The sequence below is a fragment of the Vicia villosa genome, linkage group LG1, assembly GCF_029867415.1.
Source record: "Vicia villosa cultivar HV-30 ecotype Madison, WI linkage group LG1, Vvil1.0, whole genome shotgun sequence".
Classification (NCBI taxonomy): domain Eukaryota; kingdom Viridiplantae; phylum Streptophyta; class Magnoliopsida; order Fabales; family Fabaceae; genus Vicia; species Vicia villosa.
This window is the reverse complement of record NC_081180.1, coordinates 61,124,056-61,146,372: the sequence shown is the minus strand read 5'-3', so window position 1 is coordinate 61,146,372 and position 22,317 is coordinate 61,124,056. Positions and strand designations below refer to the sequence as shown.

General features: G+C 31.4%; 2 protein-coding genes across 2 annotated transcripts; one reads left to right on the top strand and one right to left on the bottom strand.

Annotated features, from left to right (window-relative positions):
• Positions 1–14,320: 14,320 nt before the first annotated feature.
• On the top strand, positions 14,321–17,106 carry LOC131639238 (cysteine proteinase mucunain-like). Its single transcript, XM_058909737.1, has 4 exons — positions 14,321–14,920; positions 16,023–16,258; positions 16,419–16,559; positions 16,645–17,106. Exons 1-4 carry the CDS (start codon positions 14,473–14,475, stop codon positions 16,921–16,923), a joined length of 1,104 nt encoding a protein of 367 aa, XP_058765720.1. The 5' UTR covers positions 14,321–14,472; the 3' UTR covers positions 16,924–17,106.
• A 769-nt stretch (positions 17,107–17,875) lies between these two features.
• On the bottom strand, positions 17,876–20,575 carry LOC131639252 (protein RER1A-like). Its single transcript, XM_058909752.1, has 3 exons — positions 20,130–20,575; positions 18,510–18,690; positions 17,876–18,396 (listed from the first exon to the last, which is right to left on the bottom strand). Exons 1-3 carry the CDS (start codon positions 20,471–20,473, stop codon positions 18,343–18,345), a joined length of 579 nt encoding a protein of 192 aa, XP_058765735.1. The 5' UTR covers positions 20,474–20,575; the 3' UTR covers positions 17,876–18,342.
• Positions 20,576–22,317: the final 1,742 nt, after the last annotated feature.

Sequence of the window (22,317 nt, the reverse complement as noted above, 5' to 3'; positions counted from 1 at the left end):
CAAATTGATAAATCACTAAGTGATTTTTTATCGTATTTAGGTGTTAAAATACATTTTATATTTGTGATATATGATTTGTATTTATTATTTTAAAAAACTAAGTAATTCAAAATTTAAATGAAAATATAAATAATATAGTAATTATTCTTATTTGACTTTTTTTAATTTTAAATTTTTTGTGATATTGTAATTATTAATGGATTTTTTTATATTATTATTGTAGTTTATTATTTATAATTTTAGAAATTATGAAAATGATTTTTTTTTAATTAAAGTTAAAAGAATAAAGAGTTTTATAGATAAAATATAATTATATCTAAAATATCCTTTATAAATAAAATACCCTTTGTTATTTGTATTTATATTAATTAATTTATATGAATTGATTAATGAGTGGGTGAAGAATTTGAAAAAAAATAAAGATATGAATGAGTTTGGTTTAAAAGAAATTATAAGGTTGGGTAAATGGAATTTAAAGAAATTATATGGGAGTTACAAAATTAATGAAATTGAATATTTATATTTGCAGTTACATGTAAGATTGGGTAAATATGAAAATCGAAAATAAGGATTGACATCAAGATTTACGAAAATATTGTCCAAAATACTATTATTTTTTACGATTGTACAATTAGAATAGTTTATGTTTCATATTTTTTTTTCATGTTTTAAGTGATTCAAAATTTAAATGTAAATATGAATAATATAATAATTATTCTTATTTGACTTCTTTTATTTTAATCTTTTAAAATTTTTTGTGTTGTTGTAATTATTAATGGATTTATTTTTTATTTTTTGTATTATTTTTATTATAGTATATTGTTTATGATTTTAGAAATTATGAAAATGATTTATTTTTATTTTTTATTAAAGTTAAAAGAATGAATAATTTTTTAAATAAAATATAATTATATCTAAAATACCCTTTATAAATAAAATAACCTTTATTATAAGTAAATTATGAATATATTAATTGATATTTATATTAATTAATAAATATGAATTGATTAATGAGTGGGTGAAGAATTTGAAAAAAAAATATAGAGATAGGAATGAGTTTGGTTTAAAAGAAATTATAAGGTTTGGGTAAATGGAATTTAATGAAATTATACGGGAGTTGCAAAATTAATGGAATTGAATATTTATATTTGCAGTTACGTGTAAGATTGGGTAACTATGAAAATCATAAATAAGGATTGACATCATGATTTACGAAAATATTGTCCAAAATACTATTATTTTTTACGATTTTATATTAGAATAGTTTATGTTTCATATTTTTCATGTTTTAAGTAATTCAAAATTTAAATGAAAATATGAATAATATAATAATTATTCTTATTTGACTTCTTTTATTTTAAATTTTTTAAATTTTTTGTGTTGGTGTAATTATTAATGGATTTATTTTTTATTTTTTGTATTATTATTATAGTGTATTGTTTGTAATTTCAGAAATTATTAAAATAATTTTTATTTTTATTTTTTTAATTAAAGCCAAAATAATAAAGAGTTTTATAAATAAAATATAACTATATCTAAAATACCCTTTATATTTATATTTGTAATAGAAATGTAAATGATTTTATGAGTTTCAATAAATTAATTTATATTTAAAATTGGAATAGAAATATGTTGTTACTTATTATTAGGTTTTAATAATAATAATAATTTATTATTAATATTATTATTATTATTATTATTATTATTAGAATTGCTCTAAAGATGCCACATAAGATTATTATTACGTTTTACTTAGGATTGCTCTAAAGATGCCACGTAAAAATTAAAGTTTTTATATAATACCACATAAGATTTAGGGTTAGTGTTGAGTCTAAAGTTGTACAATCTTGAATTTAATTAGATTAAATAGATAAAATTAATTTGAATTAACAACTTTCTTCCAAAATCAATCTTCATAAAAACAAATACAATCACGATGAGAATAACTCACAAACCTTGAGTAAGGATTTTTTCATTTTCTAGAAGAAATAGAAGACTCAATTATTATAGTTTTATGTATATAAAATTAAATATACAATAAATATCACATGACAATGTGTGTCATTTACATGTAAAATTATAATAATAATAATAATAATAATAATAATAATAAAGAAAATGGAGAGAAAGATAAATGAAGATGATCTTAACCCCAGCATATTATCTCTTCATCAAAATAAATTATATACTATCCATGTAATAGTGAATCAAAGGAACACCATATTTCTCCTCAATGACTAAGGGAACAAACGTGATTTGTAGAGTTCATTTTTATCATCTTTGTCACACCATGCTCCCCTAAAAAGGATTGAGATATCATAAGTTTTATAATCTCGCGACATGTGCACCATCTTATCTATCCACTTAGGATAAGATATCCATAGGTTTCAAGTGTACATTAAAATATCTCTTAATGGTATCAAATATATAAGATTGGGATCTAACAAATGCTGTCTAACAGGTCTAGCCTTGGATAGAGCTTGCTGGCACCACATTTTGTATTGGAGGTGGTATATTTCGCAATTGTTGGTCTTGGTTCATTTCGAAAAGATTTTTCATATGAATTACTACTGGTCCACTGGAGCATTATACGGATAAGTTGGATTTGTGACTCATGTTTGGTCCTAATAAATTTGAACCCACCAAGGATGAAACTGCTACATCACATGCTCAGGAAGGTATGTTGTTGGATTAGTTAATACAAGTGGAAAATATATCAATTACTATTACTAATTTAACGTAGCATTCATCACCCCCAGTTAGTCATAAAACAAGTACTAAGTTGAGAATTTAGAGGAATGAAAGGTCCATTTTATATAAGATTTGGCAGAAATTGTGAATGTCTTGTTGTTGCAACAATCATAAGGATGAAATTGTCACCACAATTGAGTTGTTTTTTTTATCTAACTCCATAGCTTGTTGTACCTCGTTATGATTCATGGGTATAACATTGTCAGCGAGTATTAAAGAGATCTTAAGAGCAACTCTAATGGGATTGTTTATTATCTATATGAACATATAAGTTCTGGAATTTAATAATTTATCATTGAAGCTCTCTTGTTTAATTTTTGTGTGTCAGTTGTTTGCTGAAATAACTTTTATGTTACTTATTATTAAATAATATTAATTTTGATAATTGGTGGAGCCAAATATGAAATGATTGGGTAAAATATAAATTGCTTATTGAAACCACCATTGGGGTAAATTTAGTTTAGATTGCTTAGAGGTTGCTTAAATACAATTTGACAATTTGATCCCACACAAAATAGTTCAAGCAACTAAAATTAGTTCTCCCATTGGAGATACTCTAAAGACATTTGATTTATTCGAACACTTCTCGTGTGAAATATAACAGACTTGAGAAATATTCATTTATTTTTAATTTATATACTCAACCTCTGTTGGTGCATAATGGAACAAGATAAACAAAATGAAGAGAAAGTTGTAATTAACTTTTACTCAATTGAAAAAACGGTTGGAGAGATGATTCTACACTTTGTTCTATTCTCTACAAATTACACACCACAAAAGTAATATATACTAAACTCATATTGAACCAATTAGCTAAAACCTGACTTAAGGCTCAAAACAAACTAATAGGAAATATACAATCTAAATATACAATTACACTTCAACAACCTCACGCGGCTTTGGCATCATCCACATAATTTTCTGTTACTTTTCAGCTTTCTGACAATTTCAAAGTATATTTTTATTATCGCTTGAGAATTTAAAACATATTTCTACAAGTCCCCGGATTTTCAGACAATCAAACCTAATTCCTAATTACCTTTAAAAAGTTAGGATCAATTACATTGAAAAACCTTTATTAAACTTTGTGTTAGGCTAATCAGAATTACTATATAAAAAGAGAAGAATACAAGAGGAAAAACTCATTCACAATTTCATTAAAGCCAAACTAGGCAACAGCAGAACCAATAGAGTTATCATTATATTTTTACAAATACAAAATTAAAGTAGATTCATTCAGCTTATTTAAATTAAGACCACTTGTTGTTTTGTACATGGAGCCTAATTATTTATGTATGTTAAACAACAGTATAAAATCTCAAAAGAAATAGTATATTATCTTATTTTGAAGATAAGGAGTGTATTCTTTTCCAAACTCACCGGAGCCATACCCCTTGAATGACTTAGTCATGTGTCTTACAAGTTGGAGAATTATATATGGCTTTTTATGTGATCCCTTCCAAGGGCGTTGTGGCTGTCAGATTAAAGTAATCTTTCAATCAGACTGCATCACCAATGGATCTTTGCAACTTGTAGAAATGAAATGAATTTGTGCCCATTACGCATGAATCACTAGTGTTTTTTTTCTTCAAGCTATAAAGGAGGTCACACAGATTCTTCCCATTCTTTATTCTATCCAATATCCTTATAAACAAGTTAAAGACCATATCTAGTGCGGCAGCCTTATTGATTTCCGAATAAAAAATATCATTTGCACGAAAATAGAAAGGGAAAAAAAATGGAATTCAATAACAATAGATTCAGTTAGATAAATGAACCACTATTGATCATTTACACATAGTATTATTTAACAAACTGAGAGTGAGTATCTTTAACTGAAATCTTAACAAACTAAAACCTCCTAACTAATTATGCAAAGTGATTTATAGTTTAACATCTCTCTCTAAACTGGAGTGGATGTCAATAAGATCAAGTTTGAACACAAGAACAAAAAGGGTCCCAAATGCGATGGTTATGTGAAGACATCATCAACTTGAATTGTTGAGTCAATTGGATGCAAATGGACAACACATGCAACTTTTGTGTTTTTCGTTATTAATAGGGTGTGCTCTCTTAATTTCTAATTTTAAATAAAAATTAAAAACTTGTCACCTCGGTTCAGATTAACAACATTAGTGAAATATCAAGACAAGTCATCATGGTTATTTTTAACAACCATTGTGAAATATATTACCTATATAAGCTAATTTAATTCACTTCAGAACAGATTGGCTATAAGCGTGAAACTCTAACTTCTCTCACCTTGTTCCAATCTCTCAAAACTACATCCTAACTTTACAAAACTCCAACATAACTTCTCAAACTAGTATTGTAGTTGCATACTCGTAGGGGGAGTTGGTTGCAATGCCCTTATCATATGCAGGGGAGTGTCTCCGATACGATTATTTTGTTGCTTTCGTTTAATATCATTTATTGAGTCTCCCTAAAAAATTACACACCATGAATTAAGTTTTGAATCGATTCGTAAGTATTTTTAGCATGCATAAAATATTTGGTTATGTTTGAACATTGCTCAAGATGTCTTTAGTCAAGTACATGAGTTTGTGGAATAAATACTATATGTTCAATTCAAGTTACGAGCAAAGAAAAACTTTGAACTCATAAAAAATTGAGTTTTGATGCATTTGATTCGAATCAATCATTTACACATTCAATTTGATTTGAATCAAATCAAACCAAAGTGACCAAAACTTTTCAAAAACCATTTGATTCGAATCAGGTTTAACACATGATTCGAATAACACAATTTCATGTCACCTCTGTCCAAATTGATTCAAATCACACTTTGCACATGATTCGAATCTCACAAATTTTTGGCATTTTTCAAAGTTCCATAGAGAAATTGATTCAAATCAATTATTGCACACATTATTTGAATCATGGGGCCTATGATTCGAATCAACTACAAAATAGATCCAAAATCTGAATCTCTTTTATTCCATTCACTTGTTCACTTGACTCATTACATGCATTGACTTTGATTCGAATCTAACCAATCTTTTTCAATCTTTTGTGTGTTTCATCTCAAGCACATATATGAGCTTTTGTCATCATTTGTTCAAAAAAGATTTTCATAATTATTTGTGAACTTTTGTGAAAAATCAACCACCTCTTTTGAAACTCTTGCATTTAAATTCTTTTATCTTCAACCTCTTTTCAATTTCATTTCCTAATCATGAGTGATTGTTAATTCATTGAGGGAGACATTGTCTTGAAACTAATTGTTCTTGAATGGATAAAGGTTTTTCAATTTCTTGCAAGATTGGGGTGATTGTCATTGGTGCTCACAAATTCCAGTGATAGTAAGACTTTCTTTTCTCCATAATTACCTTAGTAGTGACAGTGTGGAAGGCTACAGATAAGGTAGAGTTATTTTCACATATTCACTGCTCAAGAAATCGATAGGATCAAGGGGTTGATTGGTAGACATGAAGGCTCTGAGCAAAATTGGTGATACTGGAAGATTGGAAGCGTTGATCGAGTAAAGATTGCGCATATGAGTTTGACATTTGGCCATATGTAAGTCAAAATCCAAATTGAAGAGTTTGTTTGTTATTTTTCTTTAGCATTATTGTGGATTGGTGATTTTATATACTCTCAAGATAATTTTCAAAATAAAAGGAACAAATATTAAAGTGGTCCTAGACTCACGCGAAGACGATAGAGTCGAGCCACTACAAATCCCGGTGTCATCTCTCTTCCCTTACTTTTCAATTTGAATTTCGTAGAACATGCATGTTGAGGTTTAAATTTTGGAAATAGAGATTTATTTGATAACCTTAGGTTTTGTTGGAATTGGGAACCGGTCAAGAGCTTTAGTGGTGATTGAAATATGAGAAACATTATGCTGTTAGAATTCGCATTATTGATTAATTGCTTAACCACATCTCGTGACTTATACAATTAATTCAACTACATATGTTGTATTTCTCCATCTAAGCATTACGATATTTGTAAAGTAATTTGAGTTAGTACTCAATAATTGGAAATTGAGTATTATTTCACTTTTTTCTCTACAAACTTCTGCACGCAAACTCTGAAAACCTCCAGTTATTCTCATTTAAAAAATCGGTTGATTCTCATTTTAAAAAGTTTATTCACCTCCTCTAGAGTGTTTCCTATTGTCATATTCTCACCTAACAATTGGCATCAGGAACTGGTCTTTTTGATTAAGTCTAATCCACTCTAAAAAAATTTAAAATATGGTGGATGATAACGATCTAAAGGGAGCGTACAATAGAGCGTTGGTTTTCAAAGGTGAAAATTATACTTATTGGAAATCAATAATGAACGTACACTTACTATCAGTTGACAAAATTTTGTGGTGTACCATCACTGAGGGACCTTTTATTTCTAAGGATTGGACGGATGATGAAACCAAAAAGGCTTTATGTGATTTGAAAGCGAGAAACGTACTTATATCCGCTTTAAGCGCGAACGTATTCTACTCAATTTCACATCATACGAGTGATAAAGGTATGTGGGATGCTCACCAAACTCTCTATGACAGAAAATAAGACGTCAAGGATTATAAAATTAATATGTTTACAAAGGAGTTTGAATTGTTTTGTCTGGTACCCGGAGAATCTGTGGAATCCATGTAAAGTAGATTCCTCCATTTAATCAGAAAATTAAGCAACTTGAGTAAAACCTATTCCAACAAAGATGATACTAACAAAATATTAAGGTCTATGTGCAGGGAGTGGCAACCAAAGGTTACCTCTATCAAAGAAGCAAACGATATTAGTACTTTGGATATTACAAAGCTATTTGGAAAGTTAGTCGAGCATGAAAATGAATTGAAATGACTTGCTGATAGCGAAGTAAAGTCAAAAAAGAAAGAGAAAGGAAAAGAAGAAAAACGGGATCTTTCTTTGAAAGCTTCATCATCTAAAGCTAGTAAATCAAATGAAGAAAGTGACAATTATGATGAAGAATCTCCTAAAAAAGAGGAGATGGGTTTATTCGTCAAGCGCTACAATACATATTTGAGACGGAACAAGCTCATGCATACCGACAAGGGTTTAATAAACTTTAGAAACACTCATCCACCTAAGAAAGAACGCAGTAAATTGGTTCACTATATAACAACTTGCCCTAGTCTCACCAAACATCATAAAAAGAAAGATAAGGAATTCTACAAGATAAGGGAAAAAGTTCCAAAGATCGTAAAGCCTATATTACATGTGAAGAAGATGGTGAGAGCTCCTCCTCGGATTCTTGCTCAGGTTCAGATGATGAGTGTACCAACCTATGTTTGATGGCACGTAAGAAAAGTGAAACGTCACAGGTATATAATTCTGATTGCGAAAATGAATATTCTTATAGTAAGTTTTCAAAAGCTTTTAATAACATGTATGTTAATTCAATAAACATTTTTAAGAAGATTTCTCTCCAAAAAGAAATAATTTTGAAATTTGAAAAGGAGATAAATAATCTTTATCGTGCTTTAGATAGTCTTAAAGACGTGCATACATCTCTAGTTGATGAGCGTTATAATGTTTCTGATACTTAAGTTGAAAAGATGGAAAAAGTATAATGTGTTGAATGTTCAATTTTAAAACTTGAAATTGAAAATCTCAAATGAAAATTAACTCATGCTACTTCACTATCATGTTCTTATTCTAGTTCTTCAAGTGACAGAGGAACGTTTTTCATTAAAAAAACCTCGTGTCACTAGGAGAAATAGAATAAGCATTTCATCTAAAGTTATTTGCCATTATTGTTGTGATAAAGGACACATTATGCCTTAATGTCTCATTTGGAACTTCCAAATTCCAAATGGTAAGATGGCATGGGTTCTAAGTATTCCTCAACCAACCCGAAGGACCCACTATTTAGGGACCTAAATTTACCTAATTGATAGTCTACATGAATGTCTTGTTTCTGTGAAAAGATTATGGTTTCTAGATAGCAGATGTTCGAGACTCGTGACGATGCTTCCATGTTCATCAAGTTAGATAAGAAAGAAATGGTCATGTCATCTATGCAGGTAACATAAGAGGTACCATAATAGGAGAAGGTTTTGTAGGAAATCTGTCCACAATTACCATTGAGAATGTACTTTTGGTTAAAGGGATTAAACACAATCTTCTTAGTGTTAGCCAATTATGTGACAAGGGGTACATTGTTACTTTTGATGTTCTTGGTTGTTTAATTGAACATAAGGCAAATAATGACCTTGTATTTAAGGGTTCTAGGATTGATAAATTCTTTATACTTGATCTAGATGATGTGTCAATGCATGGAACTATGTGTTTATTAGCTAAGGGTGGAGACTCTTGGTTATGGCATAAACGCTTTAGTCACATGCATTTTGATTTGCTAAATAAAATAGTATCCAAGAATCTAGTAATTGATCTTCATAAAATGCCATTTTTGAAAGACAAAATGTGTGATGCTTGTTAAATGGGAAAGCAAAGGAATGTGTCATTTAAATCGAAAAAGGTAGTTTCAACATCAAAACATCTCGAGCTTCTCCATCCAAACTTATTTGGCCCTTCGAGGACAAGAAGTTTAGGAGGAAAATATTACGGATTTGTGATTTTTGTTGACTATTTTAGATTTACTTGGACGTTATTTTTAGCCCATAAGGATGAAACTTTCGTTAATTTTGCTAAGCTTGTCTAACATGTTTTTGGTTTGAAAATCATCACTCTTTGTAGTGATCATGGTGGTGAACTCAATACCCATCAATTTCAAAACTTTTCCTCCGAAAATGGGATTGCTCATAACTTTTCATGTCCATGAACTCCACAATAAAATGGTATTGTTGAGCTTAAAAATTGTGTTTTATAATAATTGGCAAGGACTATGATAAGTGAGATGAGCCTACCTAATTAATTTTGGGTGGATGCAATTAACATCGTATGCCATGTCTTAAATAGGGTGATCATTCGACCCATCCTAGATAAGAAACTCGGTGATTTACTTAAAGGTAGAAAGCCAGATATTTCATATTTTTCGTGTTTTCTGTTGCAAATGCTTTATTTTAAATAATGGAAAGGACAGTCTTGGTAAATTTGATGTTAAGTCTAATGAAGGGATATTCTTATGTTACTCATTTATGAGTAAGGCTTATAGAGTTTATAATCATAGAACTTCTTCTGCAGAAGAATCTATCCGTGTTGCATTTGATGAGACCTTACCCCATAAGTCGAGAAAAGGTATTTGTTCTAATGTTTCAGGTGTGATAACGAAAAGATTGATCGATGATGAGAGTCTCAAAGAGGATCCTCTATAAAAATAAGAGGAAGACATTAATGATGATAAAGAGGAAAGCTTCATGAGGATGAAAAACAAGAGACCTCGAACCAGCTGCCTCAAGATTGGACAATCGCAAAGGATCATCTGTTAGATCAAATTCTTAGAGACGTCAAAAGGGAAGTAAGTGCAAGATCACAAATTAATCATTTATGTAAGTACTCTGCTTCCATTCCCTAAATTGAACCTAAATAGATATCTGATGCTTTACTTGACGAGGGGTGGTTACTTGCTATGCAAGAAGAACTTATCCAATTTAAACGTAATGACGTTTGGGACATTGTTCCACGTCCTATTTATAAAACGGTCATTAGCACTAATGAAGGTTAAGGAAACACAAAAAATAGGGGTTTAAATTGGGTTTCAAGATTGAATTTTTTTCTACCCAAACAAAAGTGAGATAACTTTGAATAAAAATAATGAGCACCAATATTTTTATCATGGTTTGCTATTAATGAAGCTACCTCCAGTACACCTGCCAAGGTGATTTCTCCTTATCACAAGGATTTAATCCACTATAACCAAAATGATTACAACCACAAAGACCTAATGTCAATGTCTTTTTTAGAATCCTGACTATACTCTAGTCTCTCAAGGAAATACAACTCAAAAGTTGAGATACAAAGTGTGTTATAAGAATGCTTCTATGAAAGCATATTACACAAATGACATACAATGATTAACACAAAAGTGTTTGAGAGCAAGTGTATAAACAAAAGTTCCTTGCTTGATGCTTTTCTTTTCGCACAGAATTGTAGTGTTCTTGTTCACGTTCTTGAAGGATTGTTATTGTTCCATTCTTCTAAGGCTTCTTCATATAAGCTCCATTGAAGGGTGAAGATGTAATTGAAAAAATGTATAGGTGTATCCTGGCATAACGGTTTATGAAAATGGGAGACAAATTGGTACAATAGTACTGTCCTTTATCCACAAAATCAGTATAGTGGAAAGAATATTTGATCTTGTACTATGTGTTATTTTCTCACGTAAAACCTATTTGATCTTATCTTCTAATATTAAAAGGCTTCAAAATACGTGTTGATGAAGCATGCTTAGAAGGATCAAAAATTGTATGAGAGAGTCTTCAGAACCTGGTCTTCAGAATCTTCAAAGCCTAATCTTTAGAGTGTTTGTGACTTGGTCTTCAAAGTCTGTGGAGCACAGAAATTTAGAGCTTGATAATCTTCAGAAGCTGCTTTATCAGAGTTAGATTCAGAAGCTATTGATGAGTGTTCTTTAGAAGCGTTCCAGACTTGAATTTCTTTGTAAAGCACACTTTGTTATCTCTTTAGAGTCATAGTGTTTTGAGTTCAGAAACTAATGACATCATATGTCTCTTCTTTAGAGTAATAACCTATTAGCTTTCAACTACACACTAAAAAAACCATTAGAGTATAAAATTATTCTTTAAAAAACTATGTATTGTTATCATCAAAACTTAAGGCCAGATGCATAACCAAATCTTGTTCTTACAATCTCCCCTATTTGATGATGACAAAACGGGATGTGTTGATGTGCATAAGTTATATCCTTATGCACGGTACATAAATACTCAAATATTGTTTATATTACTCAAAGTATTATATTTATTACTCAAAATAATATACAGATTACTCAAAATAGTATAAATATTACTCAGAACAATGAATATATTACTCAAAATAGTTAAAATTCAATATTACTCAGAATGATGTAAATATTACTCAAAATATTATACTCATTACTCACAATTAATATTTACTCATAATTAATAGATGTGTACAAATAATGCATATATTATTCATGGATTATGATATTATTACTCGTTTCTAACTAAAATGTTACTCGGAACAATTTAAATATTACTCGTACGAGACTTATGCACCGTGCATAAGGATATACCTTATGCACATCAACCTGACCCATGACAAAACCATGTAATTTGATGAACAAACTTTACTTGGTTTAATCAAATAAAACATATCAAAGTAAGCTAGTTAGCTCCCCTTAAGTTTTAATCTACCAAAAATTATCTTAGCTTGTTCATAGGCTCCCCCTGAGTTCAAGACTTATAAAATAATTTTGATACATAAAACACTTTAATCAGCACAAAAGGAATATTTCCCTGCTTAAGATGTTATCAGAGTCTGATTAATGATGTATGGTTTCTTAGTCTCAGAACCTGGTTTTTTATTAGAACTTAATGAAGACACATGAGTCTAGTTGGATTTCCTTTTTTATCAAAGGATCAGGTTATAAAACATGATATTTCTTCTAAATTTCTAATCCTGGTTAATGAACATATGAATTTCCTGATTAGAATTGTTCAGTGAACATTTTCAGAGTTCCTGATCAGTCAAACATTTTTAGAGGCATAATCTACACTTCTCCCCATTCGTCACCGATCAAAAAAGACTTAAAAAGATAAATGAAAATAAGAACTTGATTGATTGAAAAAGATAAGATACATAAACAAAATATTTAACTAGAAAATTAGAAAACATAAACTAGAAATCTTATAAAGGTAAAAAAAAAAAAAAAGTTCAGGGTGGGGTGGGTAGTCTTGACAAAATAGTTGACATCATATGTTTCAGCTTGGAGTTGGTCTGAGCTTGAGCCTTGAGCATCTCATCTTGTTTATCCAAACGAGTTGTGACCACTGCATTTTCCTTCTTAATCTCTTCCAGAGTCTTCATAAGTACCTGAGGCACATCTTCAAAAGCAGAAGTTGAAAACTTCTCAATCCTAGAAATAGTCACAATGTTAGTAATCGGTTCATAAGCAGTGTTAGAAGTTGAAGAAATTAATTGATGTTTGAAATAAAATATCTTCAATCTGAATATCTGGCTCAGGGTCAGCTTGCTCAGATTCATTCATAGTCACATTAGCTTCTGGAGCAGGAAGACAAAGTTGTTTTCACTTCATCAAAAGAGGTTGCATGACACTAGTAAGTCTAACATGGGAGTTCTTCTGAAAATTTTCTTTAACTCCCGGAAGCAAGAGTTTATCTACCTTCTAAAGTTGGTCTAGAGTGCACCACTCTTAGTAGGATTTACACAGTATGTGCAAACTTGAATTGAAGAGCGCGGACATTTATTGGCTTCACTTTCAAATTGTAATAATAATTCATCAACAGATGGTTAAGGATGTGGAAGGAAATTGGTTCCAAGGAATTTTCGGTCAGAAGGATTATTTTGGTTTACTTCAGCTTCTACGATAATCTCATCTTCATAATCAGATGAGACATTGACAACATCCACTGAAGAGTCACTAGAGGGGGGATATTTTATGATATAATCCATTTCGGTGCCAATAACAGATACGGTGATGACATTTGTTTGATGTTGTAGTGAAGGATGGTCATATGGAAAGGAATTAATTTCAGGGATATTAATTCAAAAAGAGTTATGGATGGAAGTTGAAGGTAGAAAATCAAAAATTGGTGGTTGTTTTTAAGGTCGAGTTTGTGTTTGTTGAACTTGGGATAGTAGTGGTTCAGGAATTTGTGGTTGAAATGGTTCAGGTATAGTGGTTATGGAAGATATAGATAGGGTTGGTAAAATTTCAGAAGGTTGGGGATTTGATAGTTCAGGTTTTGATGGATTTGTTTCAGAAGTAATGAACACAGAAGGTTGATGGATGGTTTCAAATGCAGATGGGTGAGTTTCAGAAGTAGTTTGGATTTCTCTTACGTGCTTGTCGAGATGGATTTCATTGTTGTGATTAATATGATCATCTTTTAGAAGACTCTTAATCTTCATTTAAATCCCCTTCTAACATTATTTGCCGTGGATCGAACAAAGTAAAAATGTAAAAACAAATATATTTATCGAAAAGTGAATCTTTGTGCATATCACTTTACAAATATCGACCACAATAACATGTTTGATTTGGTAGAGGAATTTTTTCTTCCCCCTTATATTGTTTCTTAGTTATCATTTTTGAATTTTCTTTTCACTCAAGAAAAGAAAACTATAACTCCATGAGTTTGTCTAATGGTTTATCAAAAATAAAAATTGTTTAGTAGTAAAAAGAAAGTCTATTAAAAGATGCTAAATATAAATCCATTTTAGAAAGAAAAAAACACATATTACTATGAGAGTATATAATAACAATTTGATAACCTAACAAAAATGTAAAAATAATTTCTTTTACGCAAGTGTCTCTCATAAACTAATGAATGATTCAATAAAGAATAGTTAATTTCTCTAATTCTATATTTCAATTATTATTCACCCTCAAATTTAAGGTCACATGGGGTGACTCTTTAGATATATTAGTACAATTTCCCACCTCAATTTGCATTGATCACCACTTGCCTAAGATTCCTTGCATTCATCAAAACATCTTCGAATATAAAACAATATTTTCATCACTATAAATACCCACACTCACACCATATCTTCTTCACACCAAAACCTTTAACCCATCCTTTCTCTGCTTAGCCAAACACCAATCATGGCATCAATGACCATACTACCCTTCTTTCTCTTCCTTTCCTTTATCACTTTCTCGTTAGCATTAGACATACCAATACCAACTGGTCGTAGTAACGATGAAGTTATGACCATGTACGAGGAGTGGTTGGTAAAACACCAAAAAGTGTATAACGGGTTAGGAGAAAAAGACCAAAGATTTCAAGTTTTTAAGGATAATTTAAAATTCATTGATGAACACAATGCTCAAAATTACACTTATATTGTTGGGTTGAACAAGTTTGCAGATATAACTAATGAGGAATATCGTGACATGTATTTGGGCACGAGGAGTGATGCTAAACGCAGGGTTATGAAAAATAAGATCACCGGTCACCGGTACGCTTATAACTCCGGTGACCGGTTGCCGGTGCATGTTGATTGGAGGTTGAAAGGTGCTGTTACTCACATCAAAGATCAAGGAATGTGTGGTAAGTTCTTTCTTCTTTCTTATGATTTTAAATAATTTTTTTTTTTTAAAGTTATCTTAACAACAAAAGGTTACTTATAGGTTAAGGACTTTATTTAAATTTCACTTCAATAAACTTTATCTCTTCTTTTATACTTTGTTTCCACATAAAACTTTATATTTGCCCAATAAAGGTCACTTACATATATTTTTTTTATAGAAACTTTGAGACAATCTTTAATTACCGAAAAACTCTTATATTTTGACTTAAGAATCATATAGCTAATTTCTAAAATGGTTTATTAAAGTATAAATAGAAAATTAATGTCTAAATAAATATTATTGAAATATTTTTCTTTTTCTTTATGGAATTTCTAATTGAAATAGAAAATACATATATGAAATATATGTTAAAATGCATAATTAAGCTGGAAAGACAGTTTAAATGAAATAAATTAAAGATAACATAAGTATGCTGAGCAGTAATCAAATTAAATTGTTAATATCGTTAGATTGAATGTCAATATTAAAATTTAATCTTTGATTTTCACAGTTATGTGTGTGAATTTTTTAAAAAGAATTTAACTACTACTGGCCAATAATACTTTTACTCAACAATCATGTACACTGATTTAAATAGAAAAACGTAAACCCGATAAACTAGGATTATCTTATTGTAACGTTTGGTTTCAATTTTGAAAAATAACTTTAGAAGTGTTGATTGATTTTATCATATTTTGTTCACTTAAAATAGAATTAATTTTTGTCTTTCATGATTTACTCTATTTAAACTTAGAATTTATAAATTTTGAGTATAAAAGTGACTTTTACATCAAAATTTATAACTCAACTCACTGTTAAAATTTAAAATGTATAGAAACTTAAATCATTTTACCAAATCACTTTTAATCTGGATCAATTTTAAAATTAATTCATTTAAATTTATTATTATTATTATTACAGAACCAAACACACAGTTAATTTAATCATTAAAATTATACTATAAAAATAATAATTCAGACATGTTTGAATGATATGATTCTTCTAATAAGTGTTAACCCTTACGGTGTAGATGGATTTTATTTATTAATTATTAATTTACACTATATTTTGAACTGAGGCAGGAAGTTGTTGGGCATTTTCAACCATAACCACGGTGGAAGCTATAAACAAGATAGTCACAGGGAAGCTTGTGTCTTTGTCAGAACAAGAGCTTGTAGATTGTGACAGGGCTTTCAATGAAGGATGCAATGGTGGTCTCATGGACTATGCATTTGAATTCATAATTGGAAATGGTGGGATAGATTCAGATCAAAACTATCCATACAAGGGATTTGAGGGGAGATGTGATCCAACAAGAGTAAGTAGTTTAAAAAAAATAGTGCTAGAAGATAATACTAAAATAACTATGGCACATTCTTTGATGTTTCTTATAATGTTTTTTGAGTTGTTGATTGATTGTGTCACACGTTCATACAAGAATTGTTTTTCTAATGATATGGGTACTTGTAATGATGCAGAAAAAATCCAAGATAGTGAGCATTGATGGATATGAGGATGTTCCATCAAATAATGAAAATGCATTAAAGAAAGCTGTGGCTCATCAACCTATTAGCGTTGCTATTGAGGCTTCTGGAAGGGCTTTGCAGCTCTACCAATCTGTAAGCTTATTCATAATCAAAATCATACCCAAATCACTTAAAATGGCATGCTAATAAACTTATGTCTATTAATTATTATTTCCAGGGTGTATTTACTGGTAACTGTGGGACAAGCTTAGATCATGCTGTGGTGGCTGTTGGATATGGTTCTGAAAATGGTGTTGATTATTGGTTGGTGAGGAACTCATGGGGGACTAACTGGGGTGAAGATGGTTACTTCAAGATGGAACGTAATGTGAAAAGAACTTATACCGGAAAGTGTGGAATCGCAATAGAACCCTCATACCCTGTGAAGTATGGTCAAAACTCTGCAGTCACTAATTCAGATAATGAAAAAAATGAAGTGCTTGTTAGCAGTGCTTGAACCAACATCATTATCATTACCTCAACAAGTGCTAAATTAATATGGCTATTAGTTAATCTTGTATATAGATTATTGCTTCATGTGAAAGCTGCACCTCTATGAATTTGTACTGTGGCTTTCACTATCTTTAAATTTCAGTGTTTAATATGAATTCAACCTGCTAGTTATATTTGGATTTATAAAGACTTTTCCCAACACCCTGCACCCCTGTTCTTCAATATGAAAAGTTGGTGTCTATTATAAATTATAGAAAACAGCATGTCATAGTCAATGACTAATATAGAGAGCACTCGAAACATTTTGTGGTGCTACATACAGCTTATAAATTGTTCAGCATTTCGTATTGAGCTTAATAACTGAAACGGAAAACTTTCATATGACATGCCAGTGCCACCGCATAACCAATAACATACACATGCTTTAACACCAGAACAAATGAACTATTAGAGTAAAGATTGTCCTACAAATACATCTAACAACAATCTAACCAGATATAGCATGGCTTGAACCAGTATGCATAATTCTGATTATTTCTCATATCATTCAACTAAATCAAACATGACATGTGGCAACCAATCAATGTAATAACAACCACCGCAAATTAAATCAATTATAAAGAAACTGCTGTACTGAGTTAGAATACTCACTCTCCATAACACTAACCATGGGCACCACCACTTTTACTAACTTCACACAATCAACTCTGCTACACTCAAGATTTAGAAAAGTTTGCCAGTTGAATTATCTGAGCAGTGGTATATTAATAAACCTACATGGCATTTACTGAAGTTTACAAGGTGAATTAACCTAGCAATGTATGCCAATAAAACATACTTTCAAGGGACAGGTCCATGACTTCTTGATGGCCCAAATGATCATTTCATTAAAATTAAATTTTCAATATATTCAAGAAAAATAATTCCCAGTCAAACAAAACTAGCATGTAGGCTGATTTCTAGAAAAGGGTGTTCCTCAAAAGCTGGATTGAAGATAAAATAGAAACAGTTCAAGAGATACCATCAGTACAGGGGCATTGCAAATACAGAAGGGGATTCATTCTACTCAAGCTACCTAAAACTCATTATTTGAATAAGAATTCAAGAGTAAGATGCATTTTCCCATCTATACAGATATAGAAAAGAAAGGTAGAGGAATTAAGATAAAGAACCAATATAAACCACAACATCTCACCCCTAGAGCTAAATCCTTAACTAGAGTTCAGGAAGTCTAAAGTCTAACAATTTTTCAACAGGGAATTGAATGACCAGTTGTCCATACTAGACCATAACGAAAACCTCTCTCAGATGCCATCACTTCTTCATGTTGCTCCAGCTTCCAAAATTTACTGCAAATGATATCAAGCTACATGCAGGTCTGTGACTTAAATGAAACAAATGAAGTTTCAGTTAAATTGAAAATTCAGTCCTCTGAAAGTCTAGTGCTTTCTGCTGATGCTCTCTTCCCATCATAGCGCTAAAAGAAAATTAAACAAAACCAAATATTTATCATCAGCGGCAAAGAAGTAATAATCATATAAAAAAGCACCGCTAAATGACAATTTTGCATGAATGAAAATCTAAATTTACCTGTTTTCCAAATGAGAATGGTACATATTTGTACTTGATCATGTGAGCTATTTGTCTCCTCATAGTAAGTGTGAATAGAACCACCCAATAGAACAGGAGTATTGGCCAAAACACGGGGACATCAAACGCACTGAAGAAAGTCATCACAAACGCAATGCAAAATGCCTTTGTGATTGAGTACCTGTTCACAAAGGAAAACAATTTTCTTATGTAACGAAACTTATTTTATAACTTCAAAGTACAAAACCCGGATAGATGAGCATCAAAATAGCATATGTTTTATATTACAAAATGGTATTTGTTTCATGTAGAAATAAGGTATATACAACATTGTCAAACTCTAGTTTCAAGGCAGCAAAGCAAGCAGAAAGGGAGACATGTCGACAAGCATAAGAAACCTGAAAAGATTCTTCCATTAACAAGATCTCTTCCTTGAGCTCATAATAGTCACAGATATAGAAACTAAATTGTATTGTGGGCATTCTGAACAAATCATAATTTGTGTCAAGAAAATCTAGATTCTTGTCAAAAAAGAAATCATAGACGAAATTAATTTGCTAATTTCACATTATCTATCCTTTTAGTTCCACGCATGACTACAATCTTTTTAAGATAACCCTTTAGGCTACAGTTTTTGCAAAACAAATATGCTTGTTAAACTACACAACATTAGTAACCTCGAGAATAACAATTCAATGGAGCATAATATCAAACAATTTGAAACTTTGGGTAATGAATTCCAAACCAAGCAATATGTAAAGTTTTGTTTGGATAACTAATTATTTGAAAATAACACAAATGTTCACTTGACAAGCATTTAGCTGTTCCAACAGATGTGAGCTAAAAGATCAGGAAGAAAGCTTAGCTGAACCAGGAAAAGGAAACTATCAATATTGTTAGCCAAGACACACTTAGTTAGCATCAAGACAACGTCCCGTAGACTTGACCGAACCACCTCGCGAGACTTGCTCTTCAGCTACAATGCCAAATTGAGTATTTGCAGATACAAAAAAACGCATTAAACTAGTACTATTTGCAAAATGATTTAATTCGTACATATTGTCACGGTAAAGATGTTTTACACGGCCACTCTGAAGACATTTACACTACCAATTAATCATAAACATCACATCATTACAAAGTTTGACTTTATCCATAATTACTTTTAAAGTAATTCATTTGATGGGTTATAATTTGTTGCCAAAGTAAGACTTTTCCAATATTTATCGGTTCTTTGAGTGTCAGCAGACATCATCAAACATTGAAGCTAAAGAAGCTGACAATGAATGATATCCCTTAAAATTGGGGCTGGAATTGGGTTGTGGTGGAAACCGGGATTTATCAGAATCAACATTCTTTTGGTAAGGGTAATGCTGAAGAATATCAATTAGGGGATCCATAAGTCAAGATCAAATCACCAAATTCAAGTCACACAAATTAATCACATACTTGAGGTTCCAAATTCAGATTGATTAAATATTTCTATCTAACTTTAATTTCATCTTCTACCTCCACAATACATTCAATAAATTACAAATCGAACATCTGAAATCAGAAATGACAACAACAAAAATCAAACACGAAACCCTAGAAATCAAAATGCAAAAGGGAAAAAATTACCAGAACTTAAACTCAGGTAAACGACGAACAAACGGACGAAACTCATCCGAACCGGAGGTAGGAAGCGAAGGCCCATGATCAGCATCGAGAATCTCCGGATCAACCTGAGGCGAAAGGAATCCGATCAAGAGGTTGAGGATGTAAATGCCGAGAGCGTACGATACAACGTAGAAGCCTTGCACCATGTAAACACGAAGCACGTAAACCAACGCAACCACGAGGCAACCCAGCCATCGCTGCCCGACGTGCGGCGTTGATTTATCGAGAATGTGTTGGTACCGCCGTGATGCCTCGAACTTCCACCGCGTTATGGCCGCTGCCGGAGATGCGTCTTCCGCGTTCATCGTTGGGACCCACTCGCGCTTTCAATGAATACAAGAACTATCTTTTTCGATATCTCAACCCTCTGTTTTGCGGGTCGAGTTTAGTCATGGGCCATTTTCTCGTTTTTTATTTCTTTTCTTTTTTTCAGTTTTATTGCTATCACGTGTCGGTTTGGGTTTTCCTCCGGTTTAACCCGGTTCTTTGTCTTATATTTAACCGGTCTTCAGTATTGTTTTTGTTTTTTTATTTCTCAACCAACATCATGTCTTTCTTCCGCACCACCGAATTGATCAATTTGTCCTCGTATTTTCGCAGATGTATCTCCGAAAACACTTTTTTTTTTGTTTAACGTCGTTTTTAGGGGTGTTCATAGGTTGGGTAAACCCAATAAACCCACCCAAACCGATCCAAAAAAGTGGGTTGCGTTGGGTTATTTGGGTGAATACGGTTTTCAAAAATGAAAATACATTCAAAATAGTTGGGTTATGGGTAAACCCACACCCAACCCACAAAACACATGGGTTATTGAGTGACTATATTTTTTCTCTTTTTTGTAATTTGACAAGTGATGACTTTGATGTTTTTAATTTTGCTTGCTTGAATTTCAACTTTTTGAACATCTTTTATTTAGTAAGTAATGATTTTAACTTATTTAGGATGCCACATTTTGATTATTTTGGTGCTAATTCTAATAAATTGTAAGTATTTTATGCAATTCTAAGTTTTACTGTAATGTAACTTTGGTTTTTACAAATACATGTTTATGATAAATTACATTATACATTTTGACATTTGATGTTTAAAAAAACAGTAGTAATATGTTAAACTATTTATTAAGAAAAATGTAACATATCATTAATAATTATATAAGAAAAAATAATATTGGGTAACCAATTACCCAACCCAATCCAACCCACAAATTTGTGGTTTTACCCAAACCAACCCAATAATATTGTGGGTGGTTATTTTTCTTCACCCAAAACAGTGTACCATGTATGGGTTGGGTTATGGTTTTGGCTAAATTCAACCCAAACCGACCCATGAACATCCCTAGTTGTTTTGTTCCGTAGAAGCACATGCGGAAGACTTCCATAGATGCATCTACGATATCAGCCCAAACCCAATAAACAGAACAGAGGCATTTTTAACCATAAAAGATATTGCATTGATTCATTGATTAATCGGCATTACAACGAAATTTCAAACATAAAATTAAGAAAACTAAGAGATATAAGAAATTACAACGGTTACAACAATGTCATCTAATCCATGCATCATTTGAATGGAATCAATGTCGTATTTCACTTCATCCCACCAATGTTCCTTTTCTCCAGTCCTAGAAGAGGTCCTTGTTCTAAGCCTCTGGATCCTTCTGATTTCTTCGCCGAATTTGTACTCCCCTCTAAAAAAGACATCAGAGTCCTCTTGAGTTGGTTGAAGGAATGGATATTCCAAAACTTAACTGGCGTGGGGGTTTGACGGAAGAGGAAATGACATGACATTCCCTTATGCGGTATTCCGGTTTAGGATCAGAACGCTTCATGGATGTTCGGTGACATCTATTTGGCCTAATGCGAGACATTGTTGTGTTTGGTGTTTGTGTTTGAAATTCTGGTAAGACATAACTCAGATGTCATGTACGATATCGTGACATCTGATCTGACATTCTAAAACAGACAAGATAGGAATACCAATAACAGTGCAGGAAAGCAATAACAGAACAACAGAATTGTTCACCTAATTCGGTTCAACCAACCTACTATGGGGGCTACCAAGCCAGGGATGAAGTCCACTATTAGAAGTATCAATTCGAAGCTAAACTCCCCGTTTACAACTTCTCACTTAATCACTACCCAATGACCCT

Bases quoted from the DNA above. Each gene is read 5' to 3' on its own strand.
- LOC131639238 (XM_058909737.1), top strand. From the start codon at position 14,473: ATGGCATCAATGACCATACTACCCTTCTTTCTCTTCCTTTCCTTTATC. The intron at 14,921-16,022 runs GTAAGTTCTTTC...GAACTGAGGCAG, and splicing joins CAAAGATCAAGGAATGTGTG to GAAGTTGTTGGGCATTTTCA. The intron at 16,560-16,644 runs GTAAGCTTATTC...TATTATTTCCAG, and splicing joins CTTTGCAGCTCTACCAATCT to GGTGTATTTACTGGTAACTG.
- LOC131639252 (XM_058909752.1), bottom strand. From the start codon at position 20,473: ATGAACGCGGAAGACGCATCTCCGGCAGCGGCCATAACGCGGTGGAAG. The intron at 18,691-20,129 runs GTAATTTTTTCC...CTTTGTGAACAG, and splicing joins TTACCTGAGTTTAAGTTCTG to GTACTCAATCACAAAGGCAT. The intron at 18,397-18,509 runs GTAAATTTAGAT...ATTTTCTTTTAG, and splicing joins CATTCTCATTTGGAAAACAG to CGCTATGATGGGAAGAGAGC.